General features: G+C 45.9%; 1 protein-coding gene across 1 annotated transcript; it reads right to left on the bottom strand.

The window, feature by feature from the left end:
• Window positions 1-501: 501 nt before the first annotated feature.
• Window positions 502-16,097, bottom strand: LOC138582379 (keratin, type II cytoskeletal 1-like). Its single transcript, XM_069653644.1, has 9 exons — window positions 15,449-16,097; window positions 14,970-15,190; window positions 13,399-13,459; window positions 13,093-13,188; window positions 11,284-11,448; window positions 5,547-5,672; window positions 4,610-4,830; window positions 2,318-2,352; window positions 502-1,782 (listed from the first exon to the last, which is right to left on the bottom strand). The coding sequence occupies exons 1-9, from the start codon at window positions 15,995-15,997 to the stop codon at window positions 1,487-1,489; spliced, it is 1,770 nt and encodes a 589-aa protein (XP_069509745.1). The 5' UTR covers window positions 15,998-16,097; the 3' UTR covers window positions 502-1,486.
• Between the last annotated feature and the right edge of the window lie 249 nt (window positions 16,098-16,346).

Genomic DNA, 16,346 nt, shown 5'->3' with positions numbered 1-16,346 from the left:
GTAAAGCCATCTAGGTTCCTAGTGGACAGCAGGGTCTGGCCACAGAGTGCATAGCTTCAGTTTGCCCCCGGCTCGTGTGTGAGATCCTAGATCCGCTTCACTATTCCCCATACTCCTTTCTTCCCCATCTGTGGAGTCTTCATTCTCTATCTACCTGGGATGGAATTCCAGAAGTGAGGGGTTCTCTTCTGCTATTACTGTAAGTGCAGCATGTCAAATACAACTGTTTCTCCGAGAGAGAAGTAGAACCCTTATATATTAGGGTGCACATCATCATATGTGCATGTGTGGGTTGATGATGAATGATGTGGGAGCAATTGGCATGTTACAGCACTCCTAAATGCAGGGGAATTTCTAGATCTCCATCTTAGGACTTTGGTTTTTGTTTAGAAGTGAAAAGTTCTGTACAGTTCTTTCACAGTTTTGGAGCAAGTACGTTTTTTTCCATTGCTTTGGAGCGACGCTAAAAAAAAATGAAACACCAAGTCCAACAATTGAATATGAATTTGACATGCTGTTTATTGAGAGACACAAGAGAGACTAGGGCGTGAGCCCTGAGCACCCACTACCAGCAATACGAACAGGGTTCTATGTACATAACAGAGCACCAGGAAGCCTGGCATTCGAACACGCTCAGACAACGACAGTCGCACAGTTGGGACATCTACAAAGTTAGGAACGTTTGGCCACGTTTTCCTTGTGGTGGTAAATTATTTCGTGCGGTGTCTTTTTCAGGCCGTATGGCAGTTGCTGATTTCCTCAGTCCTGTGAATTCATATTGCATGGAAGAGAAAACCTTGACTTGACACCAAGAAGGACAGAAGTCACGATCTAAAACACTCCCCCAACCCCGGAAAAGAGAAAGCAATTCAACCTCGGTATCCGGCTCTTTTCCTTTACAGATGCCAGCCTACCGTACGCCCCAATAATGAAGCAGCCAACACGGGTCTATGGTGGGGCCTTTGACGCACGTTACGCTGGCATTCTTTGAGGAAAGCATTCCTTTCAAACTTAAGATTCCCTGGTGGGAAGAATGCAAGGATACCCAGAGGGAGGAAGCAGCAGCAGCACAGCACCAATTACTTGCGCAGCATGAAGCCTAAGACTGCAGCAGCCAAGGGGATTACAGCAGGAGTAGTGCTGCGATGGAAGGGACCGCCCACTGCCAGCTCTCCTCTCCTCTATCCCAATAGCAGGTAGCAGTCTATCAACATAGATCTCCTCTCCCATCGTGCCCCTCTAGGCGTGACCTTGCCCATTATTAGGATTTAATAGTCACTTGCGATCTTGAATAATGCAAAGTCTAACCTTGATGTGACGCAGATACCAATAATCTAGAAATCTGCAGGTACAGTGTATTGATGAGACAGAGAGATGGAAATAAATGTTTTGCGATGGATAATTTAAATGGTCGGTGCTGCTGGCAGCAGGCAAGAAAGCTCTTCATTTAGGCAGAATCTGGTTACTTTGTTTTTCAATCTCTGACTTAATAGGATTTCTTCGTAGAGCTTGAAGTCGTTGAGGCCACAGCCACTGAGCTACGGTTGGTGCCTCCTCCAGAGCTATATCCTCCACCTCCAGAGCTATATCGGCTTCCTCCTCTGGAGCTCTGTCCTCCGCCACCTCCTCCAGAGCTGTGTCCTCCGAAACCTCCTCCTCCGGACCTATGGCCACCACTGCCTCCTCCTTCTCCGGAGCCATGTCCGCCACTGCCTCCTCCAGAGGCATATCCACCACCACCACTTCCTCCTCCACTGGAGCTGTGACTCCCACTGACCACAGCTGCAATAAACACACAACAAGAGATTCATTCAAAAGTGGACTTCCATCCCGGGAAAACACAATGAGTTAAGGACTTTCCTGGTATACGTAACATGTCTGAGCTAACCTCTACAGGTGCTTGCAAGCAAGAAATAGGATATAATGAAACCTTGCTGACACAGAAATGATGGCTTGCAGCTTGAGTCTGAAATTACTGTGCTCTGAGCGAAGACCATCACTAGTTTCAGAAGAGGCCCTGACCAGGACCTCGGAGAGTAGTTTAGCATGATCTTTGTATGTACAGGTATGGCTTAGCCCCCATAGGATGTACAAGACGCAGCACATGGATCACAGTTATGAATCTTCCTGCGATCCAATGAATGCAATCCCTCATGCCCGTTTCATCAATTAGCTGGGACAAGGCACCTTCCACCACGTGAAGAACATGTATGAGGTTGTTGATGCTTTTGTAAAGAGCTCTGACCGGTATTTATCTAGTAACAAGGCCACCCCCTTCCCAGTGAAGACATGAAAGAGCCAGGGTACGGGTACTTACAGATGCTGACCCTACTTTGGATCTCACCAGACATCCTGAAAAAGAAAGAAAGAGATTGTGGGAAATGGGCTGGGCACGTGTCCTTTCAGATGTAAGCAGAAGCATCACCAAGCAGGCAAACAGGTGCATTGTTTATCCATCAGACCTACTCCATCAGTTAAGCACCAGGCCATGGCCATGATATAGAGAAGCTGGTATAATTCTGCTAACACTGTGTCCAATATGACTTGCAAAAAGCTGCAGACTGGACACCTGACTGTGGGCATTCTTCATGTTTCTTTCCCTTGGGATTAAACCCAGTAATGTCTGTCAATAGTAAACATGTAAGCACGCGCTGGCTTTACACTGGAGCAGCTCTTGCACTCTAAAATTCTGTTTATCTTGGGGCTGGTGTGCCCAGTGTCCATGGACGTGGGCGTGGCTTGCCCACACTTGGACTAGGTTCCTTCACTTCAGCTGTTATCGATGGGGGTTTGAAAGTTCATGCAAGACAGGAATTGATACAATCATTTCCACCAACTTGGGATGGTGTTGCTAGGGGACTAGATACCTTTGTTCTTTGCCTAACATACTTCATGAATTATGTGAAATTGTTATTTTTAGAGTTAGACACACACGCACAAGCTTATCAGTATGATTTATACCATCTGCAGCAGTGTCTCACTAACACAAACAACACCTGCATACCCAAAGGAACTTCCAATAAAAAAAAAATCCGATGCCCTGTAAAGTTTGAAGTTTTACTATAGCTTGAATGGAGGTTGAACATTGCACATTGCCATTGCTATCTCTCTTAACCTAGTTTTCGCATGTGTACTGCTCCCATTGGCCTGGTATTCTCATTCTTGTGAACTTTCAGTATAAGGTGGAGCCTAGTATGGGACTCGCTTGCGGCATGCAGGGCATGGAGCAGTGGGACAGCTGAGTTTAGTTCACCAAGACTTGGTAAAGCTCATTTTTCATAAGCATTTACTTTTTGCGGCCATGTGAGATTGAACACTGCCTTTTCCCTGCTGCCATGTTGAGCCCCAGGGGTGTAGGAGCATGTTACATCACAGCAACCCTCGGGGTGCAAATGGCTTTCACGCACCGGTGGAGGGAGGAGAAGGATGGCTGATAGTCGGAAACTCCTATCTTGATGAGAGGCACTGCACACAGTGCTTTAAGTGGGCCAGGGCCAGCTGGGCCCGGCAGTCTCTAAACAGTGGGGTTGAGTCGGGGCCCTGCTGGGGCCCAGGGTCCCTCAACGCCATGGCGGGACACATTATCCCACCAGGGACATAGCCGTGACGTGAGATGCGCCCGCCATTTTAAAGTCAGGCAGCTGTGTGACTGACAGAAGTGCCAGCCACAGCATTGCTGAAACTGGATGTTGCAGTTTCAGCAAGGCGCTGGCTGGCATTTCTGTCAGTCAATGTAACTTCCTCTTGTGACCAGAACAAGGGGTCACAAGAGGAAGTTATGGTCCCTCTGTTTCCCCTTCCCAGGTCCCTGACCCTCAGCTAACCTGGGGGCTCTGTGATCTACTCTGCAGATAAGATCATGGAGCCCCCGGGTTCGCAGAGGGTCAAATACGCCTCCGCTCTGTGATCTATCTGCTCTGCAGAGCACAGATCACTGAGCCCGAGGCGTCTTTGTCCGATTGCAAAGCTTTATAAAAGTTTGCTTGTATTGTGCACTTTTCAATCCATATTTTATATTTCTGTTTATAAAATATGACTTGAAAAGTACACGATACAAGCCATCGTTTATAAAGCTGTGTCAACGGACAAAGACACCTCGGGTTTTGTCCGTCCTCAAAGCATTATAAAAGATGGCTTGAATTGTGTACGTTTCAAGCTACCTTTTATAAACATAGAAATATGTAACATTTCTATGTTTATAAAAGATGGCTTTAAAAGTACATACACCTTATTAAGGTGCTCACACAAATATATAAAAGCTTACATACTTTTATATATTTGTTTGGGCACCTTACCATGGTTTGTGCACTTTTTAGGCCACGCCCACCACGGAAGCCACGCCCCCAAATGATGTTCCCCCCTCAATGTCTTACCCCACTTAAAGCACTGACTGCACATCTGTAATTCTGTGTCATATCATATCTGCCATTGTTCTCACTGGAATGTCTTGCTGAGATGAGCGTTTTCAGAAAGCAGAAAGAAAAATGAGCGATATGTCCAAACGTAGATCTCGGTAGAAGACATCCACCTGCTTATTACTGGGTGCAATAATATGCAGAGGGTGTTTGCGTGATTTTACAAGATCGCTAACGGCGGGCCCTGCACTCACCTGCTCTCTTCACCCAACAACAGACACATATAGGTGGCAATTTCAATATCCAGAGCTGTCTTGACACCCATCAAATCCTGGTACTCTTTCAGTTGGCGGGCCATTTCCTCCTTGGCCTTCTGAAGGGCTGCCTCGAGGTCAGCCAATTTTTTCTTGCCATCTTTCAGTGCAAGCTCTCCCCGTTCTTCGGCCTCTGCAATGTGCGCCTGCACACTGGTAATCTACAAAGAGCAAAACGGAAACCTGTTCAGTAGCGGTCAGTGTTCTGGATGATTCCTGAATTACAGTATTGCAGTGTGAACAACATTTTCGTGTAGCTAAGAAAGATTATTGTTTCTAGATCCGGGCAGCTAAATCCAGTCCCCAAGAGCCAACAGGATTGCAGGATAACCACACAAAATACACTCTGCTATAGTGATTCTAAATGAATTAGTACAGTCAGTGGTTATCATGAAAAACTGGTGTGGTTTGAGCTCTCGAGGATCGGATTAGGAAAGTCCTGGTCTAGAGGACTGGTGGACTGAGCTCTTGGGCTACTTTTTTGTGGTTGTCAATAACATGCATATTGTATAAAATGGTTAATATCATCGAACACATTTCTGAGCATCTGAATTATCAGTGTGTGCCAGACTTCAGGTGAGTGCTGTAATTCTGAAAGCATACATTTACAATAGTCATATTACAAAAGTGAGACATGCCCATGAAAGAGAAGGGAGCTGCCTGTACACATGGGGTTGGAGGTTAATTTCTCGTGAACGCAAAAGATGTATGTGAAATGTTGCTAAGCGTTTCTCACATGCGGCTCCATCTCTCTGAAGCACACCCTCACAATGCAGGCCCCCAGGATCACCCGCCAAAACCCACCGTTCTGCGTGTTTATTGTGGTCTCCAGTGGTCAGAAGTGAAAGATGCACCTGTTGGCAATTTCGTGTCCTACCTGTTTCTTCACTGCCTCAATTTCTGCCTTCAGCTTCTGCATTTGTCGGTTCATTTCGGAGATCTCACTCTTCGTGTTTCTCAGATGGTCGCCATGTTGGCCAGCCACAGCTTGCAGCTGCTGGTACTGGAGAGTCAGAAACAGGAAAAGGTTAGATAGAGGCAGCATGCCAGGAGTTCAGTAGGCACTCAATGTCCCCGGTACATGTCAAAGTACAGTATGAAGAGACCATTGTAAGGACCGCCTGCGCCAGAACATGCCAAATCCTTGATCAGCAGAGATGAGGATCTGCTGTTGCTCGGTGCTTGTGGAGGTTCTCCTCAATGAGTTTCAATTGAAACAATCCTAGACTCTTGCTTTTATCCACATTCCTCTGAGGTCTTTTGACAACACAGGCTGAGTTTGAAGTGCAATGCAACCCATTAGTAAGACCTACCATTCGTCCCCTTTTTTCAACAAAAGCATCCCACTTGTTTTTTTCAAGCTTTGCCGAAGCTTTTTCCCACCCCAATGATCTCTTTTGACGTGAAGACTGCTTTCTTTCTGCTGGTACCGGGAGGCTAGGCAGCTGTGTGTGATGTGCAGGCCATGCTTCCTGCGCCTATGCTACTTGCTCCAGCTTTTGCAGTGACGATGAGGGCACTATATCTTCGTTTGGCCTGCTGGCGGAAGGAAGTCCAGGTGGCGCGTGCTGTGAAGTTAGGTTGCCTTTGCTTTGGTCACAATGAATGCATGTGTAGCTGTCGCTAAGTACAAGTTAATATGGAGTGTGGCAATATAACTGTCATGTGCAACTAGTGTACATTTTCTGTAACAGCATTTAACGGTTTCCCTGAAACTACATGACAATTAAACCCGCGTAGCATGAAGCAAGGACACGTGAACTCTTTACCCACTCATTTCTGCAGTGTAAGGCTGCAATGTTATTTCCGAGAATGCAAGGTAAGGACTCAAAAGAGCGTTAACATAGGAAACACGTTCTATAGTCTGGGAATGTAAAATAAAGGACCTGAGATAGTTACCCAGCCTATTCTGGGGTGTGTCGCTGCAAGGTAAGGACACAAGAACTCTTTCCCACTAACGTTTTGGAGTGTGAGATTGCAAAGTGAGGCAGACCAGCTGCAGGACACCTAACTCTGGTGAAATCAGGGACCCAGTATGAGCCAATTTCTCCAATAAACTGCCGACCATACCTGCAGTCAACTAGATTGAGACTAAGATCCACCAAGGGGAGCACACAACGTAATGAAGAAAGTACCTCACTTTCATTAACACCTATTGGAATCCGGAAACAAGGACTGTAGCACAAATGCTGCAAGAAGTGGCAAAACTCATAGAAGAAGCAGATAGCAGACCAAACAGTGTGATCATTGTGTGCAGCAACTTTAATCTGGTCGGCAGGACCGGTCAACAAATGGGAGGTACCAAGTCGACAAATACTGGGTCCCAAAAAAGCTAAGAGATGGAAGGCCTGGGCTCAATTGATGAAATCCTGCCATTTCCACATGCTGAAGGGTGCACTGGAAAAGGATAAAGTTCCCAAACCTACCTGGCATGTTGGAACTCGATCGTCCTACTAGAAGTACTTTATACGGAGAAGAGAGGCCATAACATTCTAAGGTTCAATTGGCATGAACTTAACTCAACATTGAACGATATTTACAACCCGAATCTGAGGGTGGACAATGGAGGGACCAGGCTAGGGATGGATAAGCAAGATGTCATAACATTGACACAAACTTTAAAAATCCAACCTACAACAGGAGTACAAGTGAGTGCTGACATAGCCGTTCACTACAGAGGGCTGCTGATGACGCACCACAAGGCAAAACCTTTCATGCAGCACACCCAAACAGCTCAAAACACGCCTTTCACCTGGAAATTGCCAGGAAAAAACAAATGCTAACAAGAGACGTGAAAATAGCACTAAAGATGGATGTGGACGAAAATGCATACGAAATTATTACATTAAAGAACACCTACAAGAACTGGGTAAAATCCAAGAAATTGGAAATCCTGATAAAAAACGCACAGTTGATGTTAGAAACCATGTTGAGGAAAAACAACTCATGAGAGTCATAGGCAATTATAAACTCGGCTACTGGTAAACAACCCCAGCCGCTGGTCAACGGAGTATGAGAGAAAGACTGGATAGACTTTATATGAATCTTTACATGTGCCCAAGAGATGAACCAACAAGCCGAACCAGAGCCACGCCTTGTAACCTATCATACAGCCAAGAGGATTTAATTTCCTTCATAATAAGCACTAAGCTTCTCGAGCACCTGGCTCAGATGGGTTGACTAACATGATGCTAAAGGAGAACCTGACTGAATGGGCAGCCGCCTTGGATGTGATTCTAAATGTAGTGCTCGAAACAAGATCTATCCCAGAGTCATGAAAGAGGTGATTGTGGAACCTATTCTCAAAACAGGAGATGGTGCCAACCCAGAGAATTACTGGCCGATAGCGCTCTTAGATGTACTGGGGAAGCTGTATGCTACACTTCTGCTACAAAGATTGAAAAGTTGGGCCATTGACTCAAGCCACCAAGACCTCTTCCAATTCGGCTTTACTGAAGGAGCCGGAACATCGAGCTCAATGTTCTTGCTTTGCGTGCTAAAAACCAAAATGATCAAATCAAAACAGAAATGCTTCTTGGCATTCATTGACTTCTCCAAAGCGTTTGACAGCATTAGCCATGGAAGAATCTAATGTCCTCCGGATTTAATGGCACACATTAAAGCTCTACATTCAGATACAGCCTTTAGAATAAAATGTAATGGGGAGGGGCTGATGTCGACTAAAATCCGAACGGAGCGTGAAGTCAAACAAGGCTGCCCGTTGGCTCCTTACATCTATAATCTGTATTTCCGTGACCTACACGACTGCATGAAAGGATGCAAAAATGTTTGCCCAAAGGCTGGAGGAACAGAGCTGAGACACCTATTCTATGCAGATGATTTGGTCCTGGTGGACAGGACCCCAATAGGCCTTCTGAGACAATTTAATCATCTAGAGGCATAAACCGAAACAAACAAACTTACCATCAACCAGGAAAAAACGAAGGGGATGCAACTTCAGTACTCCTCCAAGGGGAAAAAACAATTTATTTGGCGAATTGATGGGGAGGAACTGGAGATAGTCACCTCTTTCAAATATCTGGGCCTGCTGTTCTCGGCAAATCTTGTCGAGAATGGCTACAAGGCTAGCCTCATAGGGAAAGCAGAAGCAATGTCCAATCAGGCGCCTTTCCCATGCAACCAGTGATGGATTTCTGTAAAGCCAAAGTAATTCCAATACTAACTTATGGCTCAGAGTCAACAGAGGCCACACAAGGCCAATTTTGGTCGTTTATGCAGGGCGAATTTTGGAAGCGGGTAATGGGCGTACCTAAATCAACGCCAATGCAGATATTGAGACGTGAGCAGGGCCTAATCTCGCTGGAGCTCTCGGTGGACTGGAAATCTCTCTGTCTCTTTAGAAAATACATAGACTTGAATAAGACTAAATGCTTTGAACTACTACACAAAGAATTGACAACATATGGGAACCTCATGGGCCAAAACTGGGAACAGAGATGTTGAAAGCTTTTACTGGCAGTGGATTCCTCGCCTGAATAACTGATGTCAAATACAGATAAAACGTGGAAAAAACGATGGGAATCAGACAGGATTCGAGCTGTGGAGGAAGCAAGCGCATACAAGCTCCACACGCAGCTGGACAATGAGACAAAATCCCTTGGACAGCCCCAGCCGTACCTGAATAAATTCCCTGACGCTAAATACAGATCACAGTGAATGGAACTGAGACTTCATTTATTACCGACAAGAGAAATGTTAGCGATCAGATACAAAGATGGTCTTGCCCCTTCAACTTGCCGGTTCTGTAAACAGATAGGGTCTCATGAAACCCTGCTGCACCTGGGATGTTATGTGAGGCTTTATCAGAAATGAGATCCAAAATTCATCAGGGAGGCAGAATCTCTATCAGCAGACGAATGGTGGAAACTGAATGTGTGAGTTTATCAATTGCCTTAATTGACTTTTTTAATGAATGCCTAAAGCCGTCGGAGCAGCCCGGCTCTGACGCTATCGCGACACCGTAGTAAAGGATTGGGGGTCCTGTAACGAGATATGGGCTCCTAAACATCATTGGTCAAAGGGGGATAATAACGCTGGAGAGGGGCTGTCGCTAGCGGGGTGGTCAAGATCGACAGTGACATTATACTCGGCCTGGGGAGTAAGCTGAATTAATATAATGTAAAAGGACTTTTCTTTTTCATGAAGTGACCAGAATGTCAGTGTTGTAAAAGGTTTTGTAAGAAACTAAATAAACAATAAAAAAACAAAAAGGTAAGGATACCTGAACAATAAGACCATTATGTGATTCAGTGCGAGATTCGAAAGTAAGGAAATAAGAGCTCTTGAACCTGGATACTCTGAAGCGTGAGACTATATTGTAAGGACGTCTGAACTCTTTAACCTGGATACTCTGACGTGTGACAATATATTGCAAGGACGCCTGACCTCTTTAACCTGCATGTTATGGAGTTTGAGACTATATCGCAAAGACGCCTGAACTCTCTAAGCTGCATGTTATGGAGTTTGAGACTATATCGCAAAGACGCCTGAACTCTCTAAGCTGCATGTTATGGAGTTTGAGACTATATCGCAAAGACGCCTGAACTCTCTAAGCTGCATGTTATGGAGTTTGAGACTATATCGCAAAGACGCCTGAACTCTCTAAGCTGCATGTTATGGAGTTTGAGACTATATCGCAAAGACGCCTGAACTCTCTAAGCTGCATGTTATGGAGTTTGAGACTATATCGCAAAGACGCCTGAACTCTCTAAGCTGCATGTTATGGAGTTTGAGACTATATCGCAATGACGCCTGACCTCTGTAACCTGCATGTTATGGAGTTTGAGACTATATCGCAAAGACGCCTGAACTGTTTAAGCTGCATGTTATGGAGGTTGAGAGTATATCGCAAAGACGCCTGAACTGTTTAACCTGCATATTCTGAAGTGTGAGACTATATCGCAAAGACGCCTGAACTCTCTAAGCTGCATGTTATGGAGTTTGAGACTATATCGCAATTACTCCTGAACTCTCTAAGCTGCATGTTATGGAGTTTGAGACTATATCGCAATTACTCCTGAACTCTCTAAGCTGCATGTTATGGAGGTTGAGACTATATCGCAATGACTCCTGAACTCTCTAAGCTGCATGTTATGGAGGTTGAGACTGCAACGTAAGGAAGCACAAACTCTTTAACTGGACCATTTTTGAGTGTGCAAATCTTCCTATCCTAATATTATCAGATGTCCCAACAACTCTCTATTGAGTTTGACCCATGAGGATAAGCAACATAAGGAGAATAAGGCCCGGCCCATGAGGTGCCCAGCTCCAAGATGGTAATGACACTGGGCAGCGTGGCATTCACTGTTCTCATGTAGAGAGGCAGGGATTTAGGCAGTCAGGGGAGTTTCTGCTTTTGCACAGTGACAGTAGAACGTATACCTGATGTGGGCGAAACAAGTGAAGTGTTCATCCAAATGCTCATGGAACAGCACTCGGTGCACATCTATGTGCAATCTGATTGTCTCTTGAATGGTAGGTCAAGAGTGCAGGTCATGTGCAGTACAGAAGCCCAAGGCGTTGTGCATGTTTTCATGCGGGAATGCACCTAAATGAAATATCCATTCAAACCTTGTTTATTCCAAGTCCCATACCTTGTTTGCAAAGTTGCTCTCGGCTTCCTGTTTGCTCCTCTGAGCGATCTCTTCGTACGTTTGCTTGACTTCTGCCATGAGACCGGCCAGGTCCAGTTGTCTGTTGTTGTCCATAGACAGGATAACTTGGGTGTCTGTCGTCTGTCCTTGCGCATGGGACATTTGCTGCAAGAAACATTAGACACCAATCAGCCAAGATCACCTTTCACTGAGCACCATCTTTGCTGGATCCCCTAAACTGACTGCATCATCCTGATGCAAGAGAACAGTCTCACAAGATGTCCAGGGCATCGCATTTCCTCTCTAGTGACGACCATCTTCAGGCTGCAAACATCGCCGCATTCACTCAAACCATGTCTTCACACACCACTAAATATGACCTGATGGATTCCCAAACTAGAACTCCAGTCGAGAGAACGTATTACAAGAAGAATGGGTGCACATCTTACCCCGGACCGGAAGCCAGTGTAGGAATATTGGACTATTGCCCTGTGAACTGAAACGCCCAACCGAAACCCTGGGGAGGGCATCTCAGAGTGCTAGCCTGTTTGGGAATGCTAGAGTAAGTGCTTCTGTCGATATCTGGAAGCTCTGCATTTGAATACTACAGCCTGGGCTTGTGCCAATGAATTCTCAGTATAAGAATGTAGAGCTGAGGCTTCTGTTGGTGGAAGTTGAGGAGACGATCAGTCCTAGCCATTGCAATAAATCGTGAGGTCTCATGGGACACGTAGTACAAAACATCTGGAGAGCTGCGGGTTGCAGACCACTGGGAAAGGTATTATGCTAGAATCATGGCTCCTGTCAGTGGGATATAAGGACAGGTATTGTGATATCATTGGGGCTCCTATCAATGCAAGATCACAATGTACTAGAGTTTCTTCTCTTGTCAATGTAACATCAGGACAGGAATTAGTGCAAGCGATTAGTGCACATATCTTAGATTAAGGAAAGCTGTTGAAGGAACACTAGTACAGGAAAGTGAAAGCCATTACTCATCAAAGGATTGTCAGTACACACAGTGATGTCACTTGGGGTTTAGACATAAATATGAACTGCACTGTTCCTTCCAAACTAAGCACAGATAAGGTGCACTGGAACCTTGACACCTGTTGGTGGAAGCTCATACCAGCAGTGTGAGATTCACTGCTCCTGTCAATTTAAATTCAGACCAGGAACACTGCAGCCCGGACTACTCTCAGTCTAAGCTAAAAAAAAAAAGAAAAAAACTGCAAAGCCTCAGCTAGGGCTCCTATCAATCTAAGTTCAAAACAGAGCTACTGCAGCCAGGGCTCCTGTCTGTCTAAACTCAGGTCAGGAACACTACATTCAAGACTACTCTCAGTGTATGCGTGAAACAGGAATACCTGCAAGAAGACTCCTGTTAATCTGAGCTCTGAGCAGGACTACTGCTGCCAAAGCTTCGATCAGTCTAATGTCAGGTCAGGAAAATGTGCCGCTCTCTAGCCAATCAGCAAGCTCAGAGTGCAGAGTCCAAAGTCCCATAAAGGCTCCATTCCAAGCCTATCCTTGTGTTGTGTGCACACCGGGTACTGGTCAAGGGGACATGGATAATCTGCGTCATGTGAACCTAAAGTGAGGCCACCCTTTCTTGCCCCCGCCCAAGCTCTAGTAGTGGTAGAGCCCTGGCCATCAGGGTGACCTTCACCCTCATTAGAGGCCTTCACCTTAAGATTGAGACCATTAACCTGGGCATCCATCACCGTCAACAGAATAGAGCCCTGTGGTATATGTTCAAATGATGTATGTGTACAGGATGTTTCAATATGGAAGTCGAAGGGTGATTACCATATCATAAATAGTATGGAGGAATTCGAGCTCTGACGTCAGCGAACCTACATCTGAGTCCAGTTTCACCTTGGTCATGTAGAGAGCATCCACATCCTAAGAGACAAACAAAGTGTTACAAATCAATCCTCCTCTCGTGGATACTCACAATACTACACAAAATGGATCTCACATAACATGTCACACTTAGCGCGGGCTTCCTTGAGTAAGTCTGACTTGTTACTTTTGTTAGGCACTGCGCCGTTAGTCTTCGAGTCTGAATGCATGGCAGTAGCAATGACTTCCACAGGTGCACTCATCACTCACCTTCTTGAGGGTAACAAACTCATTCTCAGCAGCTGCACGCTTGTTGACTTCATCTTCATATCTGTCGGGCGGAAGACGGGAGATTCTGATTAGCATATCCTGATGTGTACAGAGGTTCAGTGATAGGGGAATGGGGCGTAGCACAAAGCCCCCATCGCGCCAGAGCGACTGTGCAATACTATAGTAGCTGTCACACAGCGCACTCAAGCCTAGAAGAAACGCAGCTGGAAAACAATCAGGCGGTTGTGGCAATCAAGGAAAGCCTGGGGCTCTAAGAGCGGCCATGATGTAGATAAACGGTGTGTTGTATACATGCAAACTCAAACTGATGGCTCTCTGCTCGTGTCAGCAGATAGAGTGACCCCCCTGTACATACAGTTTGCAGTGACGCACCTTTTGCACCACGACAAAAATCGCCCCGCGCCACAATGTATCGCTGAATTACCTATTTTCATGGACGCCATTCTTTCCACGCTGTACGTTTGGAAATGCCGCAGGGATACGGACCTGGGCTTCTTTTTTTGTTTCAGTAAAAGTCTCTTCTGTGCACAGTGTTAGGTACTATGTTATCCTGGTTGAAACGACCTCCTCAGAACTATAAACCCTTGCATGGGTGGAGGGCGTTTGCCTGTAGGACTGCCCATTGTTGCCCAGCCTTCAACACTTGCAGTGCCCACGCAATGTGCTCGGAACTCGTATCCATGTCAAGGGAGGACCCTTGACATGGATACTCAATGGTCATGGGAACACGTGCCGGATCAATGCTGGCAATTCCGGTGGCTCATTGAGTACATTCTACGTGTCACGTGGACATGTCTCCACTGTCAACACCATACACATTCTTCACTCCTTTAGGAATCGTGTTCCAGGTGACCAACCTGTTCTGCACGGAAAACATGCCCACGGATCGGCATGCAACTGCGCCCTTCAACACTGAGTGCTTAAAGGTGTATCTCAAAGTGATGCAATCAATACACACGTCTTTTCACTCGGTCATATATGACAAAGCATTGGAAATGGCAAACAGCTGCATAACTGTGGGCCCACAAGCGCCTGGGTAGCACCTTGTGAGTACTCATTACCGCGCTTTTATGGTGTAACACCGAACGGAACCACGCCTCCTTACTTCAAGGGAGCACTGAAGCACAAGCCCATCAGACACCCACTTACTGAGCACTTTCAGTGCTTCTGTGAAGTACCAGAAACTGTCCTCACGAGTGAATGGCTTATTCTTAGAGCAGTGTGTGCTAGTAGCCCTTTGCCCCCGATCATCGCTACACTTTGATCACTCTTCTCTGGCGCTAGAGTCATGCAAACTATCACACACTTCATTCTTAGCTTCCATCTCCTCTTCTACCTTCAGAAATATGTCATGTTTGTTTAACTCAGTTCCCCACTCACCCTTCCTCTCCTAAGGCTAAGGTTTGGAGATCAATGGGGGGGGGCACACAATGAAGCACATTGTGGACAAGTCTCAGCGCTGTTAGAATAGAACAATGTGGACTGGTGCAGTATAATAAAGCATAACATGACATGACATAGGAAAACGGAAGCAGGACTGATGGACATACTTTTTCTTGTAATCTTCAACCATCTCTTGCATGGATTTCTGCTCGCCATCCAAGCGGGTCTTGCTGCTTTGTAAGCCACTCAGATGCTTATTCAAGTTCATGAGGTACTTCTCAAACAAGGGTGCAAGGTTGTTCTGTTTGGTCCCACCTTTCTGACCCTGTTCCTGCAAGAAGCGCCATTTGGTATCGAGCACTTGGTTCTGCTGTTCCAGGAATCGGACCTTAAACAATAGATGGGGTATATTGCGATTTTACATCAGTTGCATGACTCTGATGCCGCCTGGAGCACAAACCAGATTAAAGCATCAAAAAAGTTGCAGGCACCGATATTAACTTGTATTGTAGCATTATCACAAATGTCTTTCTTAGCTTAGATTTCTGTTTAGGGATGGAGAGAAAGCATTCAAACATGGTTTCAACAGAATGCTATATACAATAGTTAACATTTCAATGGAATTATCTTAAAGTGGGACCCTTACCTTGTCAATGAAAGCGGCAAATTTGTTGTTCAGGGTCTTGATCTGCTCGCGCTCCTCTGTGCGCAACTTTGAGATGGAGGAGTCAATCTCAAGGTTGAGTGGTGTCAAGAGGCTTTGGTTGATAGTGACCTGCTGAATTCCACCAGGAGGACATACTGGGAAACCCTGGCCTGCACCACCACCGAAACCTCCTCCGCCACCACCGAAGCCTCCACCACCACCAAAGCCTCCAGCACCACCACCAAAGCCTCCAGCACCACCACCAAAGCCTGCACCACCACCACCATGGCCTCCACCTCCTCCAGCGCCGCTTCCAGCGCCAACTCCATAGCCTCCGTGACCATGGAGACTGGCTGGAATGAAACTCTTTCTAATTCCACCAAGGTTAACAACACTCATGCTGCTTCTGCCCGCCCCTACATAGTGTGAGGCAGAGGTTGAGCTCGTCCTTACACTACCACCACCTCCTCTTGCACTGCCATAGCCTCCTCCAACAGAGGAAGAACTAAACCCTCTTGCACCTTTGTGTGAGGATTGCCTCATACTCATGGTGGCTTCCGTAGTGGGGGACAGAAATTGAAAGAAAGAGCAAGGTTGTGCAGGAACAGAGCATAGAGTGAAGGAGACTGAACCCCTCTGTTGATGGAGCTCAAGGTTCCACCTTTTATCTGTTTGAAATGTTGGGCTTGGTCACATTAGAGTAACGAGGATAATTTAGAGTAATCATGGGCTTGGCATCTCTGGCAGCCACCCATCCTACTCAACCTGTTAAACTAATCACACCTATAGAATTAAAAAAACTTGCTTGGCTTGCAGACTTCAGTCTTCTGCGACTTGTCATCTAATCTTCCCATGTCAAAAAAGCTGATAACATCATTTTTTTAAAGCGATCGTGTGT

The sequence above is a fragment of the Ambystoma mexicanum genome, chromosome 3q (genome assembly GCF_040938575.1).
Source record: "Ambystoma mexicanum isolate Mex_15411 chromosome 3q, UKY_AmexF1_1, whole genome shotgun sequence".
Lineage (NCBI taxonomy): Eukaryota > Metazoa > Chordata > Amphibia > Caudata > Ambystomatidae > Ambystoma > Ambystoma mexicanum.
The sequence above is the reverse complement of the archived record's forward strand: the minus strand, read 5'-3'. Positions and strand labels throughout refer to the sequence as shown.

What these genes read in the sequence shown, in the direction of transcription:
- LOC138582379 (XM_069653644.1), bottom strand. Translation starts at nt 15,997, where the DNA reads ATGAGTATGAGGCAATCCTCACACAAAGGTGCAAGAGGGTTTAGTTCT. An exon ending in TCCATACTATTTATGATATG is followed by an intron (nt 11,449 to 13,092) that starts GTAATCACCCTT and finishes TGTTTCTTGCAG; the next exon opens with CAAATGTCCCATGCGCAAGG. An exon ending in CCAAAGTAGGGTCAGCATCT is followed by an intron (nt 1,783 to 2,317) that starts GTAAGTACCCGT and finishes TGTTTATTGCAG; the next exon opens with CTGTGGTCAGTGGGAGTCAC.